This window comes from Delphinapterus leucas, chromosome 16 (genome assembly GCF_059928025.1).
Source record: "Delphinapterus leucas isolate spDelLeu-1000000601 "Yukka" chromosome 16, BTC_Dleu_Yukka2, whole genome shotgun sequence".
In the NCBI taxonomy this organism is placed as follows: domain Eukaryota; kingdom Metazoa; phylum Chordata; class Mammalia; order Artiodactyla; family Monodontidae; genus Delphinapterus; species Delphinapterus leucas.
The window spans coordinates 13,457,377-13,483,906 of NC_143144.1; the positions used below are offsets into that span (position 1 = coordinate 13,457,377).

At 40.1% G+C, this 26,530-nt stretch overlaps 2 protein-coding genes and 1 pseudogene across 8 annotated transcripts in view; all 3 read left to right on the forward strand.

Annotated features, from left to right (window-relative positions):
* The window catches only part of ZNF248 (zinc finger protein 248), a 32,666-nt gene extending 32,119 nt beyond the window's left edge, over positions 1–547 (forward strand). For all 7 annotated transcript variants that reach the window (XM_022553250.3, XM_089897479.1, XM_022553252.3 and 4 more), the window contains one exon: positions 433–547. The gene's annotated coding sequence lies outside the window, so the exon portion shown is untranslated. The remainder of the gene's footprint in view (positions 1–432) is intronic.
* LOC111163999 (zinc finger protein 510-like) lies at positions 510–9,665 on the forward strand. The gene is made up of 6 exons (XM_022553271.3): positions 510–612; positions 700–808; positions 1,669–1,727; positions 7,056–7,201; positions 7,435–7,527; positions 8,666–9,665. The coding sequence occupies exons 1-6, from the start codon at positions 547–549 to the stop codon at positions 8,667–8,669; spliced, it is 477 nt and encodes a 158-aa protein (XP_022408979.1). The 5' UTR covers positions 510–546; the 3' UTR covers positions 8,670–9,665.
* Positions 9,307–26,488, forward strand: LOC149747220 (uncharacterized; annotated as a pseudogene).
* The last annotated feature ends 42 nt before the right edge of the window (positions 26,489–26,530 follow it).

Sequence of the window (26,530 nt, forward strand, 5' to 3'; positions counted from 1 at the left end):
CCGAATCTACGCGACTGCGGGAGGGGGGGCGTGAGTTTTGTATCCAGGCGGAGCCGGGTGTAAATTAATTACTGCTGGCAAGATGATTGATCTACCTGAGACGAGGTTTTCTCATCTGTAAAACGAGAGTATTGATATGTACCACACGGGGTTGTTCTGAGGATTAAGTTTTTACATACGTTTTGAAAATACGGACGTAAAGTTTTTACATATAGCACAGAACGTATAGTTGATATTAGCTGATAAGGTGTTTGGAAGATACTTTGCTGTTTTCATTAGCTGTTTTGTTTAATCTTCACAACAGCCTTTATGTAACTGTTTTCTATTTTGACAAAAAAGGAAAACTGAGGCTCAGAGGGTTCAAGTGAAATACACCAGGTCACACAGCCACGGTAGATATCCAGCCTAAAACCAGCACTGTATTCCTCACAGCACTTCCCGCGGGGCACAGGGAAACAATCCCAAAGTGTGTGGAGTGAATCTCACCTTGTGGTCAGGTATTCTGGGATTTCTTGCCATCTCAGAACCCTTGGGGCAGACTACATAATGTGTTGCTTGGACTGCTACACTGTCCAGTCTTCAGCATCCTCAGTGGCCTTGGAGTTTAGACAAGTAAGTTCTGTAACATTTGGAGCCCGGAATGAAACTTCTAAATAAGATGATTTTGTCCTTTAAGCCTAGGTTCCTGTTCCTTTGCAGGTAGCAGTCTTTATCCTGCTCAGAATGAGCAATGCTTTGCTAATATCACTACATCCAGAAGACCTCACCATGATGGTGAAAGGTCTGGACCAAGTTTCAGGAAAGATAGGTGAGTGGGGCCCTGAGAGTGGTGGGCAAGGAAGTGTTCATTCTTTGGAGGGTTCACGTGGGCATGGTCTGCAGAGAGAGATCACTAGGCCCAGCTTTTAATAAGCATACCATGCCTTCAGCCTCCACTCACTTTCTCCAAATTCTGAGCTGCTCTCCTATGACGTCCGTCATGATGTGTGCCCTCTAGAGTGATGCTGGCTGCTGCATCTACCCTGACATCATAGAATAGGGTCATCTGTGTCTGCTTCATTTCAAAGCTGAGAAACCTTGACTGTGAGTGTGCAAGTAACCTGCCCATATACACCCAGTTTGTTAGTGGTGGAGCCAGGAGTAGAAAAAGGCTGTCCATGTTATAACGGGTAAGTCACCCACCAGGTTTTATTACAACTCAGTTAGAAACAAACAAGTTTTTAAATAGACCTTTTCCTGAAGGAACTCCCCCATCCCTTTCTGCAGGGTGATTTCTCTGACTCAGAGGGTAGGCAACTCAGTAGGATATAAGCAAACATATCTTGAGTACTTTTCCTACAACATTGATGATGAAAATAATGGTTTGTCTTCTGATGTAATATTATTTGTTCAATTAGTCCTGAATTGGTTCTAAAGGAAAAATGAAATTAATAAATCATTAGGAAGTAAACCCAGGGTTAAATTGCTCAGCCAAGCTCTATAACTTGCTGTCAGAGTTGCACATGTGAATTCTCCCTCCACATAGTTCTTGCTGACTCCTCAGAGGCCAGAGAAACTTTTTCACACAGAGGGGTATTTAACCAGCTGGTAGGCAGAAGTTCTTAGGAAGCTCAAAGATTCCTAGCAGCCAGGTCTCACATGACTCACTCCTGTTTTCTTTTCCTATAGCTGTACATACAGCCTTCTCTGTACTTTCCCAAAAGGAACAGAAGAAGAACAAGTCCCCGGTGAGTTGTTTGTTTATTCATTTCTCACATTGTCTTCCATTGCAAAAATGATTCAAGATTAAAGTGATAAAAATTATTAAGGAATATATAGAGTTAACAGATCTAAAACAAGGAAAAGTCAACATTTAATTATATGGAGATAATCATAGTTGCTTTGTTAGTATATATATTACACATATTGTATAACTCTCATTTTTACAATAATAATTATGTGCGGATTTATCTCTGATACTTTGTACAAAAGGAAAATGCTTTGCTTTGACTCTAAGAATAAACAAAAGTAACTCTTCATGGAACATAAAGACTTTCTGGCCTGAAGTCTGAAAAAAATTTCTGTGTCTTAATGAAAGTGTGGTAGTTGACAACCTCACTTAACAAGCGTGAAGTGAATGCTACCTCTGTTTCTCTTCTCTGACTGTTCTTACTGGGCACAGGAGGCAGAGAGCCAAAGCATGACTCAGTTGATGTAAGTTGATGATTTCTTCTGTCTGCTTCTTGGTATGGTCTTCCTGTTGCCTTTTAGCAAAGCTTATCCCCACGCATTCCTCCTCGGTCCATTATAATTCTTACCTTACTATTGTTCTTGACTAATTTCATACCATTTGGATTTTTAACTATATTCGAGGATGAGACAGCCACTCCAAATCTGAAATTCAAAAGCTGAATTTTGTGCCTCGTTAAGTAAGTAATACCTATCACTGGCCAGACGTATTTTCAAAGCAAACTGTTGATTTCCTATAGGGTTTTTGCAAAGAGTTAGTATATTAGTTTCCTATGGCTGCTGTAACAAGTTACTGCAAATTTGGCGGCCTAGAACAACAGAAATTTATTGCCTCGCAGTTCTGGATGCCAGAAGTCTGAAATCAAGCTGTTGTCAGGGCCGCTCTCCTGCCTAAGGTTCTAGAGAAGACTCTGTTCCCCATCTCTTTTGGCTTCTGGTGGCTGTTGGGAGAGAGGGAGGAGATGGAATGGAAAGAAAACCAAGATGAAGAAAAATATTCCTTAAACCCTGTATCAGTCAGGGTTTTCCAGAGAAACAGAACCAATAGTGTGTGTTTGTGTGTGTGTGTGTGTGTGTGTGTGTACACATATATGCATATAACACATGTACACATACCCATATATATTCATACATGTATATATTCATCCATTTTAAGGAATTGGCTCACGTGATTGTGGAGACTGGCAAGTCTAAAATTTGTAGGGCAAATTGGTAGGCTGGAAATTGTCAGTTATAAATATATATGGAAGTTGAAAAATAATACAGCTAATATTTAGTACCGAGTTCCCCTTCCCTGAGTTCCTCTAGCTGCAGGTCTAGAATGTCTCCAGTGGCAGCAATGTCAGCAGTCCCACAGCTATTTCTTCTAAAACACCATTTATATTCAATTTGAATTTCATTTCTAAAAAACCCCTTTTCATTTCTTTATTGCTCCTTCATCTTTGTTGGCCAGTTCCCTGTTGCAGTTAACTGTTTTTGCAAATGTCTTATTGCTGAGAGACAAGGAGGCAACACAACTACATGCTTTGCTGTGTGTGGTGAATGCACAGCAACCAGTCACTGGCAGACTTTGGAAAAACCGACATGATTGATCATTGGTCATGATGTGTGTCTGTTATTTCGTAGTGATTTGTGGACTGAAAAACAAGCAGTGAAGTTTCTACTCTGTGCAATTACAGTTATCCTAGTAACTAAAAATCTGACCCGTGTTGTTGGGCAGGTGTTATTTAACTAAATTGTGGTGACCGAAATTTGTGCCTATTAGAACCATGCAAAGTTGGACTATCTGTATAGACATAAACATTCATACATACCTATCTATTAACTCAAATTTATAGATGCTTCAAAGTTTTTCCTGGCAGTGTAGGTTATCAGAGACTTAGGAGAACTCTTGTGTAAAGGAATAATCCCAAGATTACACATCATCTATTCCCTGAACAGACCAGGGCATTTTTAAAAATTTATTTACTTTTTGGCCATGCCGTGCGGCATGCAGGATCTTAATTCCCCAACCAGGGATCGAACCCATGACCGCTAAAGTGAAAGCGTGGAGTCTTAACCACTGGACCGCCAGGGAAGTCCCTAGACCAGGGCATTTTATATCACTGAAGCCCCAAACTCAGTTCTCTCCTGATTTTATGCTATTTGTTAATCCAGTTTGCATCCATACCGGTTTCTAAGCTTTCTGAGGGTAGAAACTGTTTTGTGTACTTTATATATCCACAGAAACTAGGACACTTTCATACATATAATGTATTTTATGCTTGTGTAGACATCTATGTATGTATATACACTGTAAGGGAGCAAAATTTGCCACACCAAAATGTGTCTCTTTGGCATGAGGATTAATTTAGGCTGATTATTATTATTAGTTTTTTACGTCTTCATTGGAGTATAATTGCTTTACAATGTTGTGTTAGTTTCTGCTGTATAACAAAGTGAATAGACTTTGTATACATATATCCACATATCTCCTCCCTCTTGTGTCTCCCTCCCACCCTCCCTATGCCACCCCTCTAGGTGGTCACAAAACACTGAGCTGATCTCCCCGTGCTATGCGGCTGCTTCCCACTAGCTATCTATTTTACATCTGGTAGTGTGTATATGTCCATGGTGTGTATATGTCCATGCCACTCTCTCACTTCTTCCTAGCTTACCCTTCCCACTCCCCGTGCCCTCAAGTCCATTCTCTACGTCTGCATCTTTATTCTTGCCCTGCCACTAGGTTCATCAGTACGGTTTTTTTTTTTTTTTAGATTCCATATATATATGTTAACGTAAGATATTTATTTTTCTCTTTCTGACTTACTTCACTCTGTATGACAGACTCTAGGTCCATCCACCTCATGACCAACAACTCAATTTCTTTCCATTCTATGGCTGAGTAATATTCCACTGTATATACATTAGGCTGATTATTTTTAAGAAACGGAAGACTCAGGAAGTCTTTCTTTTTACCTAAAGAATTTAGATATAGGGCCTTTTCCTGGAGTAGAGCTGTCACCAGAGAAGCTGCAAAGAATGAAGGCTACATGTGGTTGGGGAAACTCTACAGCAGCGGTCCCCAGCCTTTTTGGCACCAGGGACCAGTTTTGTGGAAGACAGTTTTTCCATGGGACGGGGACGGTGTTCAGGGATGGTTCAGGTGGTAATGTGAGTGATGGGGAGAGGCAGATAAAGCTTTGCTTCCTTGCCCACCACTCACCTCCTGCTGTGCGGGTCCAAGGCCCGGGGTTTGGGGACCTCTGCTCTACAGGGCCTAGAGATCAGAGTCTATTCTGTGTCCCATTGTCTCTGCAGGCCCAGTAAACCTTTGTTCACCAAACTTTTGCTTTTCCATTTCCATGTAAATTGCCTTCCTCCCCTTTGAAGTCCCAAATCACTACCACCAACATCCTTTTTTATCTTTTGCTCAAGATGGTATTTAAAGTGAGGGTTTTGGCCATTTTCGCAAGTTACTTAGCTTTCCTGGGTCTCTCCGCTGTATACATTTTATTAAACTTTTGTTTGATTTTCTTTTGTTAATCTCTCTCATGTCAGTTTATTTTTTTTATGGAAGTATAGTTAATTTACAATATTATATTAGTTTCAGTTATATAGCATAGTGATTCAGTATTTTTGCAGATTATACTCCATTATAGATTATTACAAGATAATGGCTATAATTTCCTGTGCTATACAGTATATCCTTGTTACTTATCTATTTTATACATAGTAATTTGTATATGTTAATCCCATACCCCTCCTCCTTTCCCTCTCCCCTTGGTAGAAATGTAAATTGGTGCAGCCACTATGGAAAACAGTATAGAAGTTCTTCAAAAACCTAAAAATAGAATTGCCATACTATCCAAGGAATTCCACGCCTGGGTGTATACTCAGAGAAAAATGGAAACACTAATTCAAAAAGGTACATCCAGGGCTTCCCTGGTGGTCCAGTGGTTAAGATTTCGCCTTCCAATGGGTTCGATCCCTGGTCGGGGAGCTGTCCCACATGCCTCGTGGCGAAAAAAACCAAAGCATGAGAAACAGAAGCAATGTTGTAACAAATTCAATAAGGACTTTAAAAATGGTCCACATCAAAAAAAATCTTTAAAAAAAAAAAAAGGTACATGCACCTCAATGTTTATAGCAACTTTATATATAATAGCCAAGACATGGAGGCAACCCACAAGCCCACCAACAGATGATTGGATTAAGAAGCTGTGTGTTACTCAGTCATAAAAAAGAATGAAATTCTGCCATTTGCAGCAATGTGGATGGACCTAGAGAATATTTGCTTAGTGAAATAAGTCAGGCAGAGAAAGACAAGTACTGTAGGACGTCGCTTTTATGCAGAATCTAAAAAATAATACAAATGAATGCATATGCAAAACTGAAACAGACTCACAGATACAGAAAACAAGCTTGACCTAGAGAATATCATCCTTCCTTTTATCCATGTGGTGTAGCACATTGATTGATTTGCAAATGTGGAACTATTCTTGTGACCCTGGAATAAATCCAACTTGGTCATGTTGTATGATCCTCTTTACATATCGTTGGATTCGGTTTGCTAATATTTTGTTGAGGATTTTTGCATCTGTATTCATCAAAGATATTGGCTTGTAATGTTCTTTCTTTGTAGTGTCTTTGTCTGGTTTTGGTATCAAGGTAATGGTGGCCTCATAGAATAAATTTGGGAGTGTTCCGTCCTCTTCAGTTTTTTGGAATAGTTTGAGATATGTATCTGGTAGAATTCCCCTGTGATCCCCTGACCAGGGGTCAAACCCGTGCCCCCTACAGTGGAAGCACTGAGTCCTAACCACTGGTCTGCCAGGGAATTCCTGAAGGGAGTTTTAAAATTACAGATTCAATTTCACTTCTAGTGGTTGTTCTGTTCAAATTGTCTGTTTCCTCTTGACTCAGTCTTGGCAGGCTCTGTGTTTCTAGAAATTTGTCCATTTCTTCTAGGTTGTCCAATTTGTTGGCATATAACTGTGTCAAAGCCTCTCTTACGATTTTTTTTTATATCTCTGTGGTATCCAAATTGGAAATGAAGAGGTAAAACTCTCATGTCAATTTAATTCTTAGAGCAGCCAGAAGAACCCAGAAGGGTGGAGGAAAATTTCTTCCTGACAACATTATGCATGAATTAATAGATTAATTGGGTATTTTCACTATGTTTCTCTTTGTCCCACCACATATACACAAAACAGGGAATATGGTAAACATATAAACTTTTTCTAATAAACTCAACAGTGAACATGGTGAGGAATTAGTTCCTAAATATCTTTTCTCTGTCATACAGTTGTGAATATTTCAGATTGATCAGATATATGCTCTAACAGGGATCAATTTCATTTGAGGATGTGACTGTGAACTTCACCCAGGAGGAGTGGGGTCAGCTGGACCCTGATCAGAGGACTTTGTGCAGGGATGTGACGCTGGAGAACTACAGAATCCTCATCTCATTGGATAAGCAGAGCTTCTCTAAGTAATAACATCAGACCTATCTTTTCTTTGTTACCAAAGCATATGGATCTTTTGTAGAGTTTAATGATATTTAGGTTTGGACACTAGGAATATTGTTTGTGTTTTCACCTCCCCATTGAAAGATTCCAGTGGGCTCCTTCATTGTGCAGTTCCTGAAGCTGGTCCTTGGTTTTTCTTCTGAGTTCCTGAAGCCAGGCAGTGTTCTCTATGTCCTGTATCACTTTCCACTATCAGGGCATTGCATTACCAAACCGGAGGAGATCTTCAAGTTAGAGCAAGAAGCACCATGGATATTAGAGGAAGAATTTGCAAGCCATTGTTACCCAGGTGAGTAATCCAGGGGAAATTAGATCCCAGGTGGTTGTTTTAGATATAAGCATCTTTGGAGCATTTTGAACAAGTCTATTTAGAGGCTCCATCTGTTTGGAATTGACTAAGGATATTTAGCCTACATGCCTCAGATACCTAAATTCACCACCAGATATAGTCTCACACATAAATGTTTTCTTTTTCGCTTGGCTTTTTAGGAGTTTAATCCCTATTAGCTGTACCTTGAATTTCATTCCTATCTCATAATAAATATTTTATCTTAGTTAGTCCCCTTTCCTCTAAGCATTCTCAGTTGCCCACATTCCCTTCTATCAAGGACTCCTTTTGTTTTCAGGAGTTAATTAATTAATTAACTTAACCAATACTGCTTGAGCACTTGGTCCATGCCAATCATACTGTAAATGAAAGAGATACAGCAGTGGGTGAAATAAGTCCCTTGCTCTCAGGGAATTTACTTATTAGCAGGAAACAGACACAGGAACCTGACTGCCCTGTGAGAAAATGATGTACACGGGTGGCAAGAGTAGAAGCAAGGAGACCAGTCAGGAAAAGAGATAATGCCATTGACTAGGTTTAGGGGGACAGAGTGTATAAAGTGATGGAGTTCTGGGTGTATGTTGACAGTGGGGTTAACAAAATTGGCACATGGACTCTAATCTACCTCCTCTAAATACTTCATTCCTCTGGTAATTTCTTAGAACAACATCCTTGTCTACTTGTGCTCCCTGTCACATTTACTGCGTAATTCTCTTGATTGGGCATATTTTACTGTGAATTCCACTCTTTGTAATTCATCCATTCTTATTGAACCTTTAGTTCTCTATTCCTGATGTTTCTTTCACCCCTTCTATCCATTTTGGAAGGTATGTTCGTGAAGGGCCACATAAATATATGTACATTCATTGACAACTTTACTCTCCCCTTTTCTACCCCAGTAGCTTTGATTACTTGGTTCACTGTCACCCCGTCCCCTCAGCTCCTCGGAAAAGTGGAGGAAATGGAAAAATTTATTTGGAACTTTTATCTCAAAAGAATGATTCTGAAACCAAAGAGTCAGATAAATAGTATTTGTGTATTAGCCCAATTTAATAAGTAGTTTAATTCATAATGTATGTTTAATTTTTCTTATTTTTAGATGAATTGAAAGTTGATGGCATGATAAAGAGCAAAGAAAACCAAGACAGACATTTATGGCAGGCTGCATTTATCAATAACAAAAAAGTAGTTACTGTGAAAGAGAATGTATTAAGAAAACCATTTAATTTTTGCATAGACTGTATTCCTTCCAGAAGAATGCCCAGTAAATATAACCTAGATGGAATCAGTTTAGAAAATACATCAGAGTTAACCAATAATAATAGAAACTACTCAGGAAAGAAATCTGATGATACCAATGGGTGTGAGCAATTGATTCCTGAAATTAATCATGAGAAAACTCATATTGGAGAGAAACTTAATGATTTTAATAAAAATGAGAGCACTTGCTATCATAATGAGGATTTTATTCAGCAACAGGAGAGTCACAGTGTGGAGTAACTATTTGAATATAATGAACACATTAAAGCGTTCCACGGTAATGCCCTCTTCATTACTCAAGAATGAACTCACACAAGAGAGAAACTCTGTGATTATGGTGAATGTGAGAAAACGGTCAAGGATGAGTCAAACCTCATGTTACATCAGGTAATTTACTCAAGGAAGAATCACTATAAACTTAATGAATGTGGGGAAACCTGTGATAAGTCAGTCCTCTGGAAGAAACGTCATAGACTTCACATGGGTGAGAAATACCACGAGCGTAACGTATGTGGAAAAGCCTTCTTCCAGAAGTCAAACCTCACAGTACACCAGAAAACGCACACAGGAGAAAAGCCAGCCCTCACTGTATATCAAAGAATTCATACAGGAGAGAGACCCTATGAATGTACTAAGTGTGAGAAAACCTTCTATCAGAAGTCAGCTCTCCATCGTCAACATCAAAGAACACACACAGGGGAGAGGCCTTATAAATGTAGTTAGTGTGGAAAATCTTTCTCCAAAGGTCAGACTTGACTGTGCATCAGAGGTCTCACACAGGAGAAGAACCTTGTAAATGTTATGAGTTTGAGAAATTCTTCAGTATAAAGTCAAAACTTACTATACATCAGAGAATAGGCTCAGGGGAGAAGCTCTACGAATGTAGTGAATGTGGGAAGATGTATTATATGAAGTCAACCCTCAATAAACATCAAAGACTTCACACGGGAAGAAAATATATGAATGCAGTGAATGTAGGAAGACCTTCTGTGGGAAGTCAGTTCCCCTTAAACACCAGAGAACTCATACAGGGGAGAAACCTTACGAATGTGTTGAATGTAGGAAAACCTTTTCTGAGAAGTCAACCCTCAGTAAACATCAGAGGCTTCATAGAAACCCTTTGAATGTAACAAATGCAGGAAAGCTTTCTGCCAAAAGTCACAACTCATTCAACATCAGAATTCATACAGGGGAGAGACCTTTTGAATGTAACGAACGTGGGAGAATGTTTTGCCAGAAGGCCTCCCTCAATGTACATCAGAGAACACACACAGGAGAGAAGCCCTATGATTGTAACGAATGTGGAAAATCTTTCTATAATAGTTCATCCCTCGTTAAACATAAGAGAATTCACTCAGGGGAGAAACCCTATAATTGTAATGAGTGTGGGAAGACCTTCAGCCACAGACCCACTCTTGCCACACATCAGGGAATACACACAGAAGAGAAACAATGTAAAGACATTTATACAAAACACTCCTCCCACAATTCAGAGCCTTTGGTATGACAGAAACTATATCTGGGGAAGAAACTCTATGCATGTAATGAATGTGAGAAGTCCTTCTGCCAGAAGTTAGCCTTCAGTTTATATCAGAGAACTCACACGGAAGAAACCCTGGCAGTGTTTTTATCAATATACATTTCATTTTGCTACTGAGCACATTGCTAGTCTGTATTTCTGAGTTTCTCTTGCATCCACGTGGGACAATGTGAATGAGAACTGGCCAATGGGATGTGAGCGTAATGACGTCATTCACTTCTAGGTCTGAGACATAATGGGCTCCGTGGCAGTCCTTTGTGTTCTGTGTTCTCTGCGGGGTAGGAATGTAGTTGCCTTCCATTGAGAGGTCTGTATGCACTGTATCTTGGTGAACTCACACAAGAGTGGAGACTCCTGTCAAAATCCTGAATGCTTAGAAGGCTCATCCATGAATCAAACTCACTGTAATGGGAAAAATCAGAGTCAAGAAATCTATTGGTTACAACAAATGTAGAAAGGCTTTACTAAAAGGTGTGATATTTCACTGAACCTCAGGTAAATCAGAGTACAGTAAAACTTTATAAACGTTTGGCTTTCTGAAAGTTTTCAGTAAAACATACTTTATTATATTTCAGAGAATTTTTACTGAGGGAAACAATTTAGAAAACAGAAATTTTTGTTTTAGAAAAATGTTTGTTTTGGTAACAAAACTTTTGCTAAATATAATAAAATATTTATATGTATGTAGCCACTGTAGTACATGTGTTTTTGTAAAATATCACAAATATTTTGAATGAATCATGTATACAGCGTTATGTATGTGTGAAAAGTCCTTGAACTGTGGGAGACTTTTATATGTGAGTGTATTGTATAATATTTTCCGTGTTTAAAATTTTCACTGGAACCCAATAGAATCAAACTAAAACATCAAGATCCTTAATTTAATGGCCATTATGACATAATTATCATTGTAAATGTCACTGCAGTCTTTTATATTTTAACACTATATATATATTTTTTTTAATTAATTAGTTTATTTTTGGCTGCGTTGGGTCTTCATTGCTGCGTGTGGGCTTTTCTCTAGGTGTGGAGAGCAGGGGCTACTCTTTGTTGCGGTGTGCGCGTGGGCTTCTCATTGTGGTGGCTTCTCTTGTTGTGGAGCACGGACTGTAGGCGCGTGGGCTTCAGTAGTTGTGGCACATGGGCTCTGTAGTTGTGGCTCACAGGCTCTAGAGTGCAGGCTCAGTAGTTGTGGTGCATGGGTTCAGTTGCTTCGTGGCATGTGGGATCTTCCCAGACCAGGGCTTGAACCCGTGTCCCCTGCGTTGGAAGATGGATTCTTAACCACTGTGTCACCAGGGAAGTCCAAACACAATATATATTTTATGTGAGATTATATGTGACACATTTAAAGTATCATGCTACAGTTAACCCTTGAATAACGCAGGGGTTAGGGACACTGAACCTCCGTGCAGTTGAAAATAATAGTATAAATTATAGTTGGCCTCTGTATCATGGTTCCACATTCACAGATTCAACCAACCATATATCATATAGTCCTGTAGTATTTACTATTGAAAAAAATCCACATATAAGTAGACCCACACAGCTCAAACCTGTGTTGTTCAAAGGTCAACTGTACACACATCTTCTCTACTATGTCCTAGTGTATATTAATGGGTATGGCCATTGTTACTGAATGGTCTGTTCAGTAAAGAAGCCAACAGTATTTTTGCCAGCCACATGTTTCTCTAATAACAATTATTTACATACAAAATAGAGGCTAAGTTCACAATTTTTACCTCTAGCATAAGCCTGAATTTAAGAAAGCAGCTGTGAACAGTAATGCTTGAGAAAACAACCCCCTCTTTCAATATCCTGAAACGTTTAAATGGGGACCCTAAGTAGGTTTGAGTGTACCAGCCCAGTTTAGATGGAATTAGGAATTATTTGTATAGTAACATGCTATATATCGTTGTCTTTACTTCCTAGTATTAGCAACCATGGTATGGTGTAGAAGTTGGCAGACGTTTTCTGTAAAAGGCCATATAGTAAATATTTTAACCTTGTAGGCCACATGTGCTTTCTGTCACTTTTTTTTTACAACCTGTGAAAACCATTCTTAGCTCATGGCCCATTGGAAAACAGGTTGTTGGCCACGTTTGGCCTGTGGGCCAAAGTTTTCTAACCTCTGATGTAGCAGTTAAGAGCATGGACTCTGGAACCAGAGTTACTAGACTCAAATCCCAGTTCTTCTGCATATTAGCTGTGTGACCTGGGCCAAATCCCTTATCTGTTCTACAGTTCCTTATTTGCAAAATGATGATAATGATATTACCTACCCCACAGGGTTCTAGTGGAGATTAGGTAAGTTAGTAAATGTAAAGTACTTAGACCATTGGGTAGAGTGTAGTGTTAGCTTTTCTATGAGTAGCATAATTTCCTTGCAACAGATTTGTAGGAGCTTTTACAGACTTGGGATTAGTTATTCACCAGCTGTCTCTCACTTGTTCCATGCCAGCAGAATGTTGTTTTTGTTTCACTGTCCACCTTTCCTCTGTATGATACAGGAGATAATGATCTAACCTAATTTATTTTCAGCTTTTCGACTATGACTGATAAATAAAATTGTAAGATACAGCTGGCCCTCCATACCCGAGGGTTCTACATCTATGCATTCAACCAACCACGAATTGAAAATATTTGAAAAATAAATTCTGGAAAGTTCCTAAAAGCAAAACTTGAATTTACTGCATGCCAGCACTGTTTACATACCATTTACATTGTGTTTACAACTATTTACATATTATTTGCATTGTATTGGGTATTATTTAATCTAGAGTTGTGTTTACAACTATTTACATATTATTTGCATTGTATTGGGTAGTATTTAATCTAGAGTTGGTTTAAAGTACATGAGAAGGTATGCATAAATTATATGCAAGTAATACACCATTTTATATAAGGGATTTCAGCATCCACGAATTTTGGTATCTGATGTGGGTCCTGGAACCCTTTCAGGACATTTGGTCCTGTCCAAAACATCCATTGAGACATTTGGTCCCTGATCCATTAAATAATGCAAACATTTAACTTCATTAAAAATTTATGTAATTTTTGTTGTAATTCATGATGGATTTTGGATTTCACATTTATTCTTCCTCGTCGTGAAGTTTGGCAGGGTTACTCTTCAGTCGATGACCAACTGCTCCTGAGTATATATTGACCTGATTATTGGTTTCATGTTCGTTATATCTGCTAACAATTTTTATATGAATTTGATTTTGTTAGTATCGTTGTAAAATTGGTGGCCCTCTTTGAATGTGACCACCAAGAACTGGGTGATAACTTATTCATTGCTTTGCTATTCATCCTTTAACACTTCAGTAAATATCCAAATTGAAGGATGATGCACTACCATCAGCTTTGGAAATGTGTTATGCCAGCCTTTCACTGTGTTGTTTGTCCTCTGATCACCAGTTAGTACTGATGTATACACATTCCAAGCTTCTGGTGGAAATCTTGCAGTTTCTGGTTTTCTGCTTCTGCCATGCCTTCCATGAACATACACTCTCTGTACGTAATCCATTAGGTATCTAAATTTTCTTTTGCAGTCTCCACAGTGTACTCAAAAGTTTCATTTATAACTTCCATAGGCAAATGGAAGTTCAAACAACAGGGATGTACAGGTGTTACTGTACATTGTCATATACCCTAGCGTTAGATCCAAAGAAGACGTTTTTTACCACAGTGATTGTGTAACAAGCATCCTTTTACTTATGCACTTGGTAGGGGTAATTGAATCTTACTGATATTTGCAATCTTGAAATTCATCATGCATGATGAAGGGTTAATGTTGAGGTTTCTTTCCCATGCAAATTCAGGTACTTTCTCATACATGTTTATCTGTGTCTTCTCATCCTTTCATTGTCAGTGCATAAATCAGTGGCATAGTATAACCCAGTACTAGACTGTGCACAGTAAATAATTGAGTGACATGTGTTGGTGTCATCTTGAAGATGCCATCAGTGAATCTTGTTGTACTGGCACTGATATAGTGAATATTGTCATAAGTTGTGTAAATAAGAATTCTTTTTTCAGCTTGAGCACCAGAATCGTGCATAAAAAATGGTTTGCCTCATCTGGTCACTTGACACTCCTCTGGAATTTCAGTTCTATGCAATGATGTTGGGTTTGGAGGTCAGTGGGTTCTGGAGCTCCCACCATCTCCCCTTTGGAATATATTCAGGGTTTCATAAGCAGGTATGAGGAAACTGACATTGTTAATTCAGCATACTTCCTAACCAGCAACCCTAGATTTTTATAATCTTGTTCATACACGAACTGCATGTTCCTTGGGAGTGTCAGTAGTTTCCATCATATTCTCTGAAAAGTTGATAACTCAAGAATGCAGTTCAAATGAGACCCCCAGGAAGCTCTCAGATGTCCTACACTATGCCCCCCAATCACCATTTCACTGGTTCAGTCTGCCTGGAGAGCAAGGTTAAAGAGTTGGAGCTGAGTGTCAGAGCTTCATTTGGAATTTTGTGATCAAATGTGTGGACTCAGCAATTGCTCTTTTGACAACTTAAGTGGCCATGAAAAATCATGTAGATGGCTCCAAGAGAGGTTCAAGGGAATCCATCTGATCCTTCCTTGTCTTGTGATCTTTCTTAGCACAGAACAAGGAGCTTTCCCTCGTTGGCTCAATCAGAGCCCTTTTCCTCTGAAGTGAGGGATAAAGGACAAGATATCAGGTCTCTTTCTGCTTGAGGATAGGTAAGGACAATGATCTTTGTGTGGGCAGGATAGCTTTAACACCTAGAACTGTCTGAGGTTTTTTTCAAATAAAAATCGCAAAGATTTGTTCCTTCAACTTAGGAGAGATGCTAGTAACAACTAGGCTGGTTTGATGAGTTACTATTGTAAAAGTTGCATGCGAAGAGTTAACAAATCAGAAGAGATACTCCTCAGTCTGCCCTAGGTTAAATTTGTAAAGGTAAAGTGTTATTAATATAAATATTTCAGAAATTTTATACTTTATGGATATCTCTGGAGATTTGTCAGTGCCCTCTCTGTTGATAATATGTTTATAACCTTAGGAATAAAATTCTTATGAAGTAGTTACGTACAATTCTTCAACAGAGAAGTGTATTCTCATTCTGTTATTATTTGCTACAGATATAAATTAACCACAGCCACCAAGTGTCTGTCATCTGCAGGTAGTTTTTCATTCTGAGGCTTGCCTGAGCACTCTGCTATAAGCTCAACAGGTCAGAGTTTCTGTCTTCAGCAAAGGACAGTCATGGAGCCTCATGGTATAGTACTGTCCAAAGTACTTCAATGATGGATACTTCAAAGAATAGACTCCTGGTTACAGCTTCTGAGATAACATCACTTGGACAACTTTCAGACTTTACCAGTGGACTCAGGATTTCCAAGACTCTTCAGCCCAAAAGTAGATGGCCTCAGGAGAGCAGGCTAGTAACCCAAGACCCAGAGGAACAAGAATATATTACATTGGTTCAAATGAATTGATGAGAAAAATTTTATTATTGCTGTTCATAGGAATATTTTATGTTGTTTTAATTTTCTATTTCCTGTATGTTATGGGATGAATTGTGTTCCCCCAAAATTCATATATTGAAGTCCCAACACCCAGTACCCCAAACATGACAGTATTTGGACATAAGATCTTTAAAGATATGATTAAGTTAAAATGAGGTCTTTAGGGTGGCCTTAATGAATCTGACTGATGTCTTTATATGAAGAGGAAATTTGGACACACAAAGAGACATTAGGAGCACACACAACCACACACACACGGGAAAGTCCACATGAGGACACAGCAAGAAGGTTGCCATCTGCAAGCCAAGGGAGAGAGGCCTCTTTAGAAACCAAACCTACTGACACCTTGATCTTGGACTTCTAGCCTTCAGAACGGTGAGAAAATACATTTCTGTCGTCTAAGCCACTCAGCCTTTGGTATTTTGTTACAGCAGCCTAGCAAAATAATTCACTGGATTTATGAGGAAACTTTTCTATTTATAATCCAAAACAATTTAGTAGACTCCTGAAACATTAAAACAGTCCAGTTCCCTGGACTGCCAGGGAAGTCCTGGGTATGGTGTCATTTTTAAGGAACAAGGTCTATTTATGAAGCCAGTGCCTACAAAGCCCTCAAAGGAAAACTAGCCTGATAGTGTCTTACTGAATTCCAGCCTTACCTTGCAGTCAGAAAGATGATTTTCTGGAGCGCCAAGAACATTCGCAGATTTAGAGGATTTTGAGAAAGAGCAATTCACCCAAATGTCTAGGTACCATAAATGTGATGAAATATGGTGGAGTTTCTTGGGATGGGTTTCCTAGCTCCTGGGATACCAAATACTAGTGGCTTTAAAAAGTACTGCTACCTATCTCGGTAAGGCTAGCTCTTCAGCATGTAACAAAAAGTTTCACATGGATTCAAGATTTAGAATTTAAAAACTGACCTGTCAAAAGTATTTTAAAATATTAATAAAATGTTCTGTCGCTTTTGTAATTATTTACTGAGCGTCAACTATGTGCCAGATCCTGTTCTATGGTTTAGGCACAAAGTGAGCAAATGAGACAAAGTCCTAATCTGAACAGAGCTTGCATTCTTGTGGTGGAAGCAGCCAGTAAGCACAGAAGGTATTCAATATAGTAAAAAGAGGATAAGGTTCTCCAGAGAATCAGAATCAGTAGGAGATATATATATATACAGGAAGCCCAAGGAAGTCACTTTTGAGCAAAATGTGTAACTCTTCAATGGTCCTTGGACATCTAATGAAATAAAAATTGAAACTTTGCAATGTGATGACACAGAAATCACTGGGGAATTTACTGAAGGTAATTTAGAGCTGTGGGTGTGAAATCAAAATTGTAGTGCATTGAAAAGTAAGGTAAAGTGAGAAAATGGAGACTGAAAATTGACAACACTTTTAAGAAGCATCTCTTTATGAGGGAAGAAAGAAAAAGTATGTGGCTGCTGGATAATGTGAGGCCAAAGGAGAGAGGCCATTTAAAACGCTTTTTATTATAGAAGTTTAAAAATATATATACAAAAGTAGGGGGGATTGGATGATGCCCTTCACTTGGATCAACAAATGTCAACATTTTGATACACTTCTTTTATTTTTTTTTCTTTTATGTTTTCTTGTCAACTTTTAAAGCAAATCTCTGATACCATGTCATGTTACTCCTACATACTCCAGTATGGATCCTAAAAAATAGACATTTTCTTGTATAACACCACAGTGCTGTTATCAAACCCAACAACTTTAGTAATTCTTTAATGTTATTTAATGTCCAGTCTACACTCAGAATTCCTGATGGTCTCAAAAATATCTTTTTATAGTTGGTGTGTTCAAATCGGGATTCAAACACAGTCCACAGTATGCATTTGGTGGTTAGGTCTCTCAAGTCTTTTTAAAATTGAATGCTGTCTCCCACCCCTCTTTTTTATGCCATTGACTTGAAGAAAACAGGTCCATTGCCCTGTAATATATTGCTTGATTGTTGATTTGGCTGATTGCTTCCTGGTGGTGGCATTTGAAATTGTCCTCAAATCCCTTGTATTTCCTATAAGCGGGAAGTTAGAACTGAAGGCTTGACTAGATTCAGGTTCAGCTTTTGAGGGCCCAAATACTTGATAGGTGGTGCCGTATACGTCGTCATCATCATATGAGTAGACACTCGTATAATCTTTGACACTCACACTTATAGTGACCCTAAGATTGATCACTGGTTTTAGGTGATGACAGCTTGGTGGTTTTGTAAAGTTCCCCATCAACTTTCTTCTAATCCTTATATCATCATTAATAATTATTGCATGAAACAATTGTTTCATGAGGGTCAAAAATGTATTTTTCTAATTAGATCATTTCTGTATTTATGGTTGGAGTTATTTAAAGGAAAATTCTCCATCATTAATTTCAGAGTAAAGGGTTGATTTTCTAGCTATCTCCAATGCTGACCAATGAAGTTCTGTTTTTCTTCTGCTACCTCTCCATCTATCTCCTGTGTATTATTTGAATTCTTGGACTTTTACATATTTAAAGGTTTTCAATCAATTACAGTCTATTCTATGCTTAAATGGTCCCATCTTTGGTCACTGGGAGTCCTTTCAAAATGACTCCTGTGTTCTTTTGACCCCACTGTCCTTTTGTTGAAATAAGGGTTACTGACAATAATAAGGCAACTACTGATCTGTTCTCCATCCTTAGAGTTTTGCCTTTTCTGCAATGTCATATTTTGGGGGCTGACTGCTTTCACTTAGCAAAAGGCATTTAAAATTCATTCATATTGTTGTGTGATTCCCTTTCAACAATGAATAATATTGCAATGTCTGGATGTATCATACTTATACATTCACCTGTTGAAGGACATCTTGGTTGCTTCACTTTTGGGTTATTATGAATACGTTTTTGCATGGAGATAAATTTCAGGTAAGTTGGCCAAATACCTAGGAGCATGACTGCCATATTGTGTGGTAAGAGTATATTTAGCTTTGTAAGAAATAGCCGAACTACCTTGCGAAGGGGCTGCACCATTTTGCATTTCCACCAGCAATGAATGAGCATTCCTGTTGCTCCGCGGCCTCACCACCATTTGGTCTTGTAGATTTTTTAAAAAATTTAGTCATTCTAATGTGCGTGTGGTATTAGCTCATCGTTGGGGTAGACTTACTTTGAGAATCGTTTGGCAGTATCACGTGAGCTCCTCTGATCTGGCAATTTCACATAGGTACCAAGAGACATTGTTTATAAGAGCAAAACCCAAAGCTAGTAGCAACCCAAACATATAGTAGACAGAAGAGTGAATAAATTTATAATATTATATTCATATAATAGAATACTATGTAGCAGTCTAAAAATATTTAACAATACATAATTTATGGAAGTGTACATAGCAATAAAACTATAATGAATATGATATTCATAATGATAAAATTATTAATAAGGGTTGCTTTTTCCAGGATCTCATTGAGGAGGGCACATAGGGAGCTTTAAGGTTATTGGCTATATTATTTTCCTTAAGTTGGGTAATGTGTATGCCAGTGTTTCATTCTTTGTATCATATATGTATTTTTTACATTGCATTTTCTTATACTGGTGGCCAGGGGCATTGCACTATTTCATAATGCAAAGAAATAAGTACTTGATAGACAAAAATATTAATTCTCTTTACCCTAAATGCTTGCAGTCTTTGCTCATGTGTCTTTTTCTCATATGTAAACCTCTTCCTTATCTTCTTCAACCATGTTAACCATTTTTTTTTGAGGGGGGGGCTGCGACATGTGGGATCTTGGTTCCCTGACCAGGGATCGAACCCATGCACCCTGCATTGTGAGTGCAGAGTCTTAACCACTGGACCGCCAGGGAAGTCCCTATGTTAACCCATTTTTTTAAATTAATTAATTAATTATTTTTTATTTTTGGCTGCGTTGGGTCTTCGTTGCTGCGTGGGGGCTTTCCCTAGTTGCGGCGACTGGGGGCTACTCTTCGTTGCAGTGCTTGGGCTTCTCATTGTGGTGGCTTCTCTTGTTGCAGAGCAGGGGCTCTAGGTATGCGGACTTCAGTAGTTGTGGCACGCAGGCTCTAGAGCGCAGGCTCAGCAGTTGTGGCGCACAGGCTTAGTTGCTCTGTGGCATGTGGGATCTTCCCGGACCAGGGCTCACACCCGTGTCCCTTGCATTGGCAGGTGGATTCTTAACTACTGCGCCTCCAGGGAAGTCCCTGTTAACCCATTTTTGATGAATCTTCTGAAAACTGGCCTGACAGCTTTAGCCCATGCTGTTCTTTCCCTTACCTGAAATCTGATAGCTTTGCCATTTGTGATAGTCAATTTTATGTGTCAACTTGAGTAGGTCACAGTACCCATATAATTCATCAAACACCAGTTCTGATGTTGCTCTGCAGGGTTTTTTTGTTTTGTTTTGTTTTTTGAAATGAGATGAACATTTAAATAAGTAGACTTTGTTAACCAGATTACGTTCCATAATGTGGGTGGGCCTCATCCAATCAGTTGAAGGCCTTAAGAGAGGGAATTCTGTCTCTAGAGACTCAGGCTGCAACATTAATTCTTCCCTAGGTGTCAGACTGGTGGCTTACGCTGCACATTTCAGACTTGCCATTCCCACAATCATGTGTGCCAGTCTCTTAAAATAGATCTCTCTCTCTCTCTCTACATAATCACACACCCCTATTTGTTCTGTTTCTCTGGAGAACTCTAACATGTCACTTACTGTATATCCATTTTTTAGATAACATATTAAAAGAATCTGGAAGTGCCTGTCAAATTGTAGGTACTTATAAGCATTCATGTTTTTTCTCTGACTTCTGCTTTCTATCTGTATAACAGGTTCATGTTTTGTTTTCCTGTATTAGTTGTTTATTGCTGTGTAACAAATTACCCCCAAACTTAGTGGCTTACAGCAACACTTTTATCTCACAGTTTCTGTGGGTCAGGATCTGGGCACAGCTTAGATGGGTGCCTCTGGCCTAGGGTCTCTGACAGACCACAGTCTTGGCTGTTATCTCAAAGGTCGACTGGGGAAAGATAAGCTTCAAGGCTCACTCACCATGGTTGTTGGCAGGATTCAAGGTCTGTGCAGTCTCTTAGCCTGAGGGCCTCAGTCCCTCACTGAGAGGAACACTTGGAGGCTGTCCTCAGCCTGCTTCATGAAAGTGTGCAATGTGAGATGGCAGGAGAGAGTATACCCACAGGAAGGAAGTCACAGTCATTTATAACTTAACCATGGAAGTGACATCCCATCACTTTTGTTAGATTCCATTCATTAGAAGCGAGTCAGTAGGTCTGGCTTCAAACTCCAGGGTGAATTCAAAGGTGTGAATACCAGCGGGTGGGGGTCATTGGGATCATGTCAGAAGATGCCACCACATTTTCATTTAAATCCATTTATTATTCAACAAACAGGTATTATATATGCCAGGCACTGTTCTAGCCACTTGTACCAGTGAATAAAACATACAAAATTCCCTGCCTTTAGCAGAGAGAGATAGTTAATTACATGTTTGTATGTTTCAAGGTGATACATGCTATAAAAATTAGGTCAGGATAAGAGCACTGGGGGTGAGGGTAGGAAGTCAGAAAAGGCTTCAGAGAGAGGGGACAGTTGAGCAAAAGCTTAAAGGAGGTGAAGGAACTGGCTACATGAATATCTGAAGGAAGAGAAACCAGTGCAGAGACTCAAAGGCAGGAACATGCCTGCATCTTCAAGGAAGAGCAAGGACGCCAGTGGCACTGAAGTCCAGTGAGCAAAGGAGAGTGTAATAGGAAATGAGGTCTGAGAAGATGGGACCGAAGTCTGCAGAGCTGGGAGGTTATTGTAAGGATTTTGACTTTTTCCTGAAGTGAAATGGATGCTGTTGAAGGGCTTTGAGCAGATGAATGACATGATCTTACTTGTTTTATAAACTTGAAAAGTAAATATAATATACACTCAGAAAGCACACATAGCACAAGTGTACAGCCCAATAAATATTTACAAAGTAAACATACCCATCAGTTAGCACCAGATGAGGAAAGAGAACGTCACTGGCATTCGAGAAGCTGTTCCCAGGGCCCAACCTAGTCATACATCCCCTCCTCTACAAAAGTAAATTATCTTGACTTCTATTGCCTAGTTTCAAATTTTATATAAATGGAGTCATACAACATATTCTCTTGTGTCTTGCTTCTTTTGCTAAATATCATCTGTGTTGTTGCTCAAGGCAGCTTATTTTCATCGTTACGTATTATTCCATTGTATGAACATACTGTAGTTTGTTCCTGCTTCTATTGATGGACTTTTGGGGTTTTCCAAGTTTGGACAATGCTATGAACATTCTTGTACATGTCTTTCAGTATATATTTCTGTCGCTGGCTTGTAGAGTAGGTGTATGCTTAGTAATAATAGATATGCCAAACCATCTTCCAAGGTGTTTATACCAGTTTAAATTGCGATTGATGCCTTACGTTTTTACAGGATCACTCTGGCTGCTGCATTGTGAAGTGACTGTGCAAGGGTAAGGGTGGTTGGAGGAGGACTAAGGTCGTGCAGTAACCCATGTGTGGTAAGATGGGGCTCAGGCCAGAGCAGGAGTATTGGAGATGGTGATACGTGGTTGGATACTGGTTACATTTTAAAGGTAGGATCAACAGGAATTTCCTGACAGGTTGGATATGGAGGATAGAAAAAGAGAGGAGGCCAGGATGTGTTCACGGCGTTTGGCCTAATCATGTTTATGGACAGAACTGTCATCACCTGAGATAAAGCTGGGCAGCCGGTTAGAGAGAAGATCATTAGTTCCATTAGGGCCTGTTACGTTTGAGATGTCTATTTGACATCCAGCTGGATTGTCAGGGAGGTGGCTGGAGTTCAGGAGAGAGGTCTGAGTCATTGATACAAATTTGGGAGTCGCTGGCAAATGATATATTGATCAGGGTCCAATTGGGAAAAAGAAACCACACTGTAATTTGAACAGGCAAAATTTATGTTAAGAATTATTACAGGATGGTATTTTACAATTCAACAGTTAAAGGCTAGGACTTCTGTGGAAGTATCTCTTTCTCATTTCCCTTCTTCCTCAACCCTCTCCTTCCCTTTCCTCTTTGAAATTTAACCTGGTGGATGTGGACTTATTGCTGCTGAGAGCCATCTTGATACCAAATGAAGCCTAAATACAGAATCCATGATAAAGGAAAACAACCGCAAATGGAGAGATGTGCCATTATGTGTGCCCTTGAATCAAGCTTTTCTTGAAGTAATTTATACTCTTGGGCCTGTCAGCTCTATTAACCAATACATTCTCCATTTGCCCAATCCAGTTTGGATTCTATTTTCTAATACTACAGGAAGAGTTATAATACAGATGCTTAGTTTTCAGTGTGTTTGCAGTATTTTCTTGAGAAATATTAGTTTCTCATTTCTCCTGTATTAGCCTTGGTGTCAAACTACCTGGTTTAAGTCTTGATCCTGACACTGTTAAGAAATCACCAGCTACTAAAGCTCTCTTTGCCTCATTTTCCTTAGTAATAAATTGACAATAAAAATATACCTTACTGACAGTGGTTTTGTGAGGAATACATGAGATGAAATGTAAAATGCTTACTAAGGTGTCTTTCACATGCTAAATAAATGTTAGCTATTTTTACTGTTTAACAATTAAATAGTGGTTATTATTTTCCATTGCTGAGAGATATTTGATTTATTCTGCAGTGTGTTTTGCTACAAATCTGCATATTTTTAGCCTTTAATTTCCCAATTACTGAATTTTAAGGCTTGTAGTGTGTTCCAGAATAAATCATCCATATCACTATTGCTGAAGTGTGTGTAAACATAATCTCTTCCTATAACTTATTTTGTACATGTCATTGGTGACATATCATAGCCTATGAAATTCTCTTATTTAAGAAACTTATAACAAATGATAAAAGGAGAATATAAAATTACTGAATTAACTGTGCAAAAAACCCCAAGAATTATTAACTACAACAGGGAATTAGAGCAATGAGTAATGGACTTAGTAAGAAGTAAAGAGAACTCTAAAGCCTATAAGAACAGCAGATGTGAGGAGCAGCCGCTATCCTAGGGTGGAGGTGGAGGGCCCAGGAAGAGGTCCCTCCCCCAGCCCCATACTTGCCCCCTGACCGCTGAGATCCAGACCTCATTGGAGGGGTGTGGCCATGGCCTACCAGTGTCAGGGGAGTCCCTGTGGTGCTGCATCACTGGAACTTGTTGGAAATCCCTCTTTAGGTGCTGGGGAAAGGGGCGGTGTCTTGGGAGAGTCACGCCACGACAGAACTGCTGGGAAGTTGGGATGGGGGAATGGGGGGCTGCTGGCCACCACATACCGGAGGAGCTGGCCCTGGAGAAGTACCCACCTTCAGAAGCCCAGCCAGGAAGCACAGCAGAACCAGGAAGAAAGACTGCTTCCTCCTGCAAAGTCTCTCCGTCACCCTCTATTGACAAAACCTAACATCATACCAGTGTCAAAGTAAATATAAAGGGCCTAACTCCATTTTTGCAGAGTGGGTAATGAAGGATGAATTTGTAGCACAGTTACAGTCAATCAGTGACTGATACAGATGGCATATAAAACTAAAAGACAGAATGAAATCACCAAGGGAATAAGTATAGACACAGAAGAAGACCAAAGGCTGAGCCCTGTGGGCTGTCACTTTAATAGGTCAGGCAGGAGTGGGAGAACCAGCAAAGGCCACCATGGAGGAGCAGCCAGGGTGGTAGGTGGTATTCTGGGAGCAAAGTGAATCAAAGAATAGGAGGAGAGGAACCAGAAAACATATTGACAGTTCTTTTGTGAAATTTTGCCTCAAAGGGGAGCAGGGGAAAGGTGCAGTAACAGACAGAGGAAATGGGGTCAAGTGGAGTTCGTTTTGAAGATGAGAGAAATAACTACGTGCTGTGTGATGGGAATAGTCCAATAAAGACTGATGATGCTGGGGAGAGAATAGACGGGCTGGAGTGACGCCCTGGAGTAGTAAGGGATGATGGGATCCAGCACTCAAGTACAGAATTCCTTTAGGTGGACACAGGGGTAGTTCATCTACAGTAACAGGCAGGCAGCAGAGAGGGACACAGCTGGATGTGGTGGAAGTCTTTGGTGGCGGGAGTCTCCACTTCCATTTTCTCAGTGAAGTAGAAAGCAAGGAAGGGGGAGGTGGTGAGAAGGATTGAAGAGAGAAGAGGAGGTGTGAAATACACATTTAGAAGAATGGCATAGACCAGGCAAAGTTAGAATTATTAAAGTGAGGGTAGTCAGCATGGTTCTGGGTTTTCCTCCAGCCATGCACTGCTGTAGTATGGAGTAGATGGGCAATTGGCTTTATCCAGGGCTCTCAATTTACCAAACAGGTATGATGAGGCGACAGGGAGGTGAGGGAGTTGAGGATGCAAGACACTGCTGATAATGATTGACCATGGAGTTTAAGCTAGGTTACTAGGGAGGGAGAAGTCATAAGGGAATAAGGTAGTACGATGTGGGTTGGAGGTGTGGGCAGGGTTACGAAATCTTGATTTCAGGGCATTAGAGGGCATTATAACCTGTATTATAACAGGTTATAGAGGGCATTATAACAGGCATTAGAGGGCATTATAACCTGTAAAGAAAGCAGGTGGTGGTTATAGTGGGATGCTTCCAGGTTTCCATTCCTTGAACGGGACAAAGTCTAGGGTGTGTGATCACAGGGAGAGTGAGAGTCTGAGGTAAGAAAGAGGATAGGAGTGGGATTCATGGAGCCAAGAGGTTGTTAGAAGGATTACGTACCTGTACACTGAAATCTCCAAGAAGTGAGGGGAACAGTGTTGCAGGGTGTCACAAAATTATAAGCTCTTCACAGATGAGAGAAGTGTGTGCCCTATACAGTAGCCTCCCAAGCACAGCACAGAATGTGTAGTGTAGGCAGAGTGAATACCTGTGGGATGCTGAGGAAGAGAACAGGTCCGCTGTGAAAAGGCATGAAGCATAGATGAGCCTAGTTTTGTGAGGTAGAAGAACTGAGCCTCGGGTGCTTTGGTGGGATCATATTGAAAAGAAAGCCTCCAAGACGAGGGAGATTCAAACTCTGAAAATGTACCTAGCTTTGTAGGCACTAGGGCATTCCAGCTCACCCGAGAGGTGGGAGTGGGCAGAGCCCTGGGAAGGCAAAGCTGTGCTTCAAGAAAACGGCAAGACGGGCATCCCCCAGGGAAAGCTTTTTCCTGCAACAGAGAAAGGCCAAAGCATTTCGTGCTGGGTCAGTCTGTCCCTGCCCTAAGAGTCTGTTGGTCCCAGCAAAAGAGGGTCCTAGCACTAAAGACGTACGAGAAATCTCCAGCTCTGTCATCTTTAAGGATGAGCAAGCGGACCAACCACTGAGACTCCCAGCCGAGTGCTATTCCATTGGGCCAGTCGGAGGACGCAGTGCCTGGGGCTTTAGGAGTGGGCCGGCGCAATGACTCCGGGATGACCAGGATAAATGTGTTATTTCTGGCTTTTGTCCCGAACCAGGGAGCGGGTACCATGCCGCACCGTCACCACGGCCTCCGGGTGAACTCGGTCGTGCGCAGCACCCGCGGCTCGGAGACTCAGGGTATCACCAGGGCAGTGCGGACGCTGCGCTGCGAAGCGGCGCCCTGCGGCGCGGCAGCGGGTCGGGGCGGGGCGGGGCTCCAGGTGGAGAGCACCGCGCAGAGTTTGC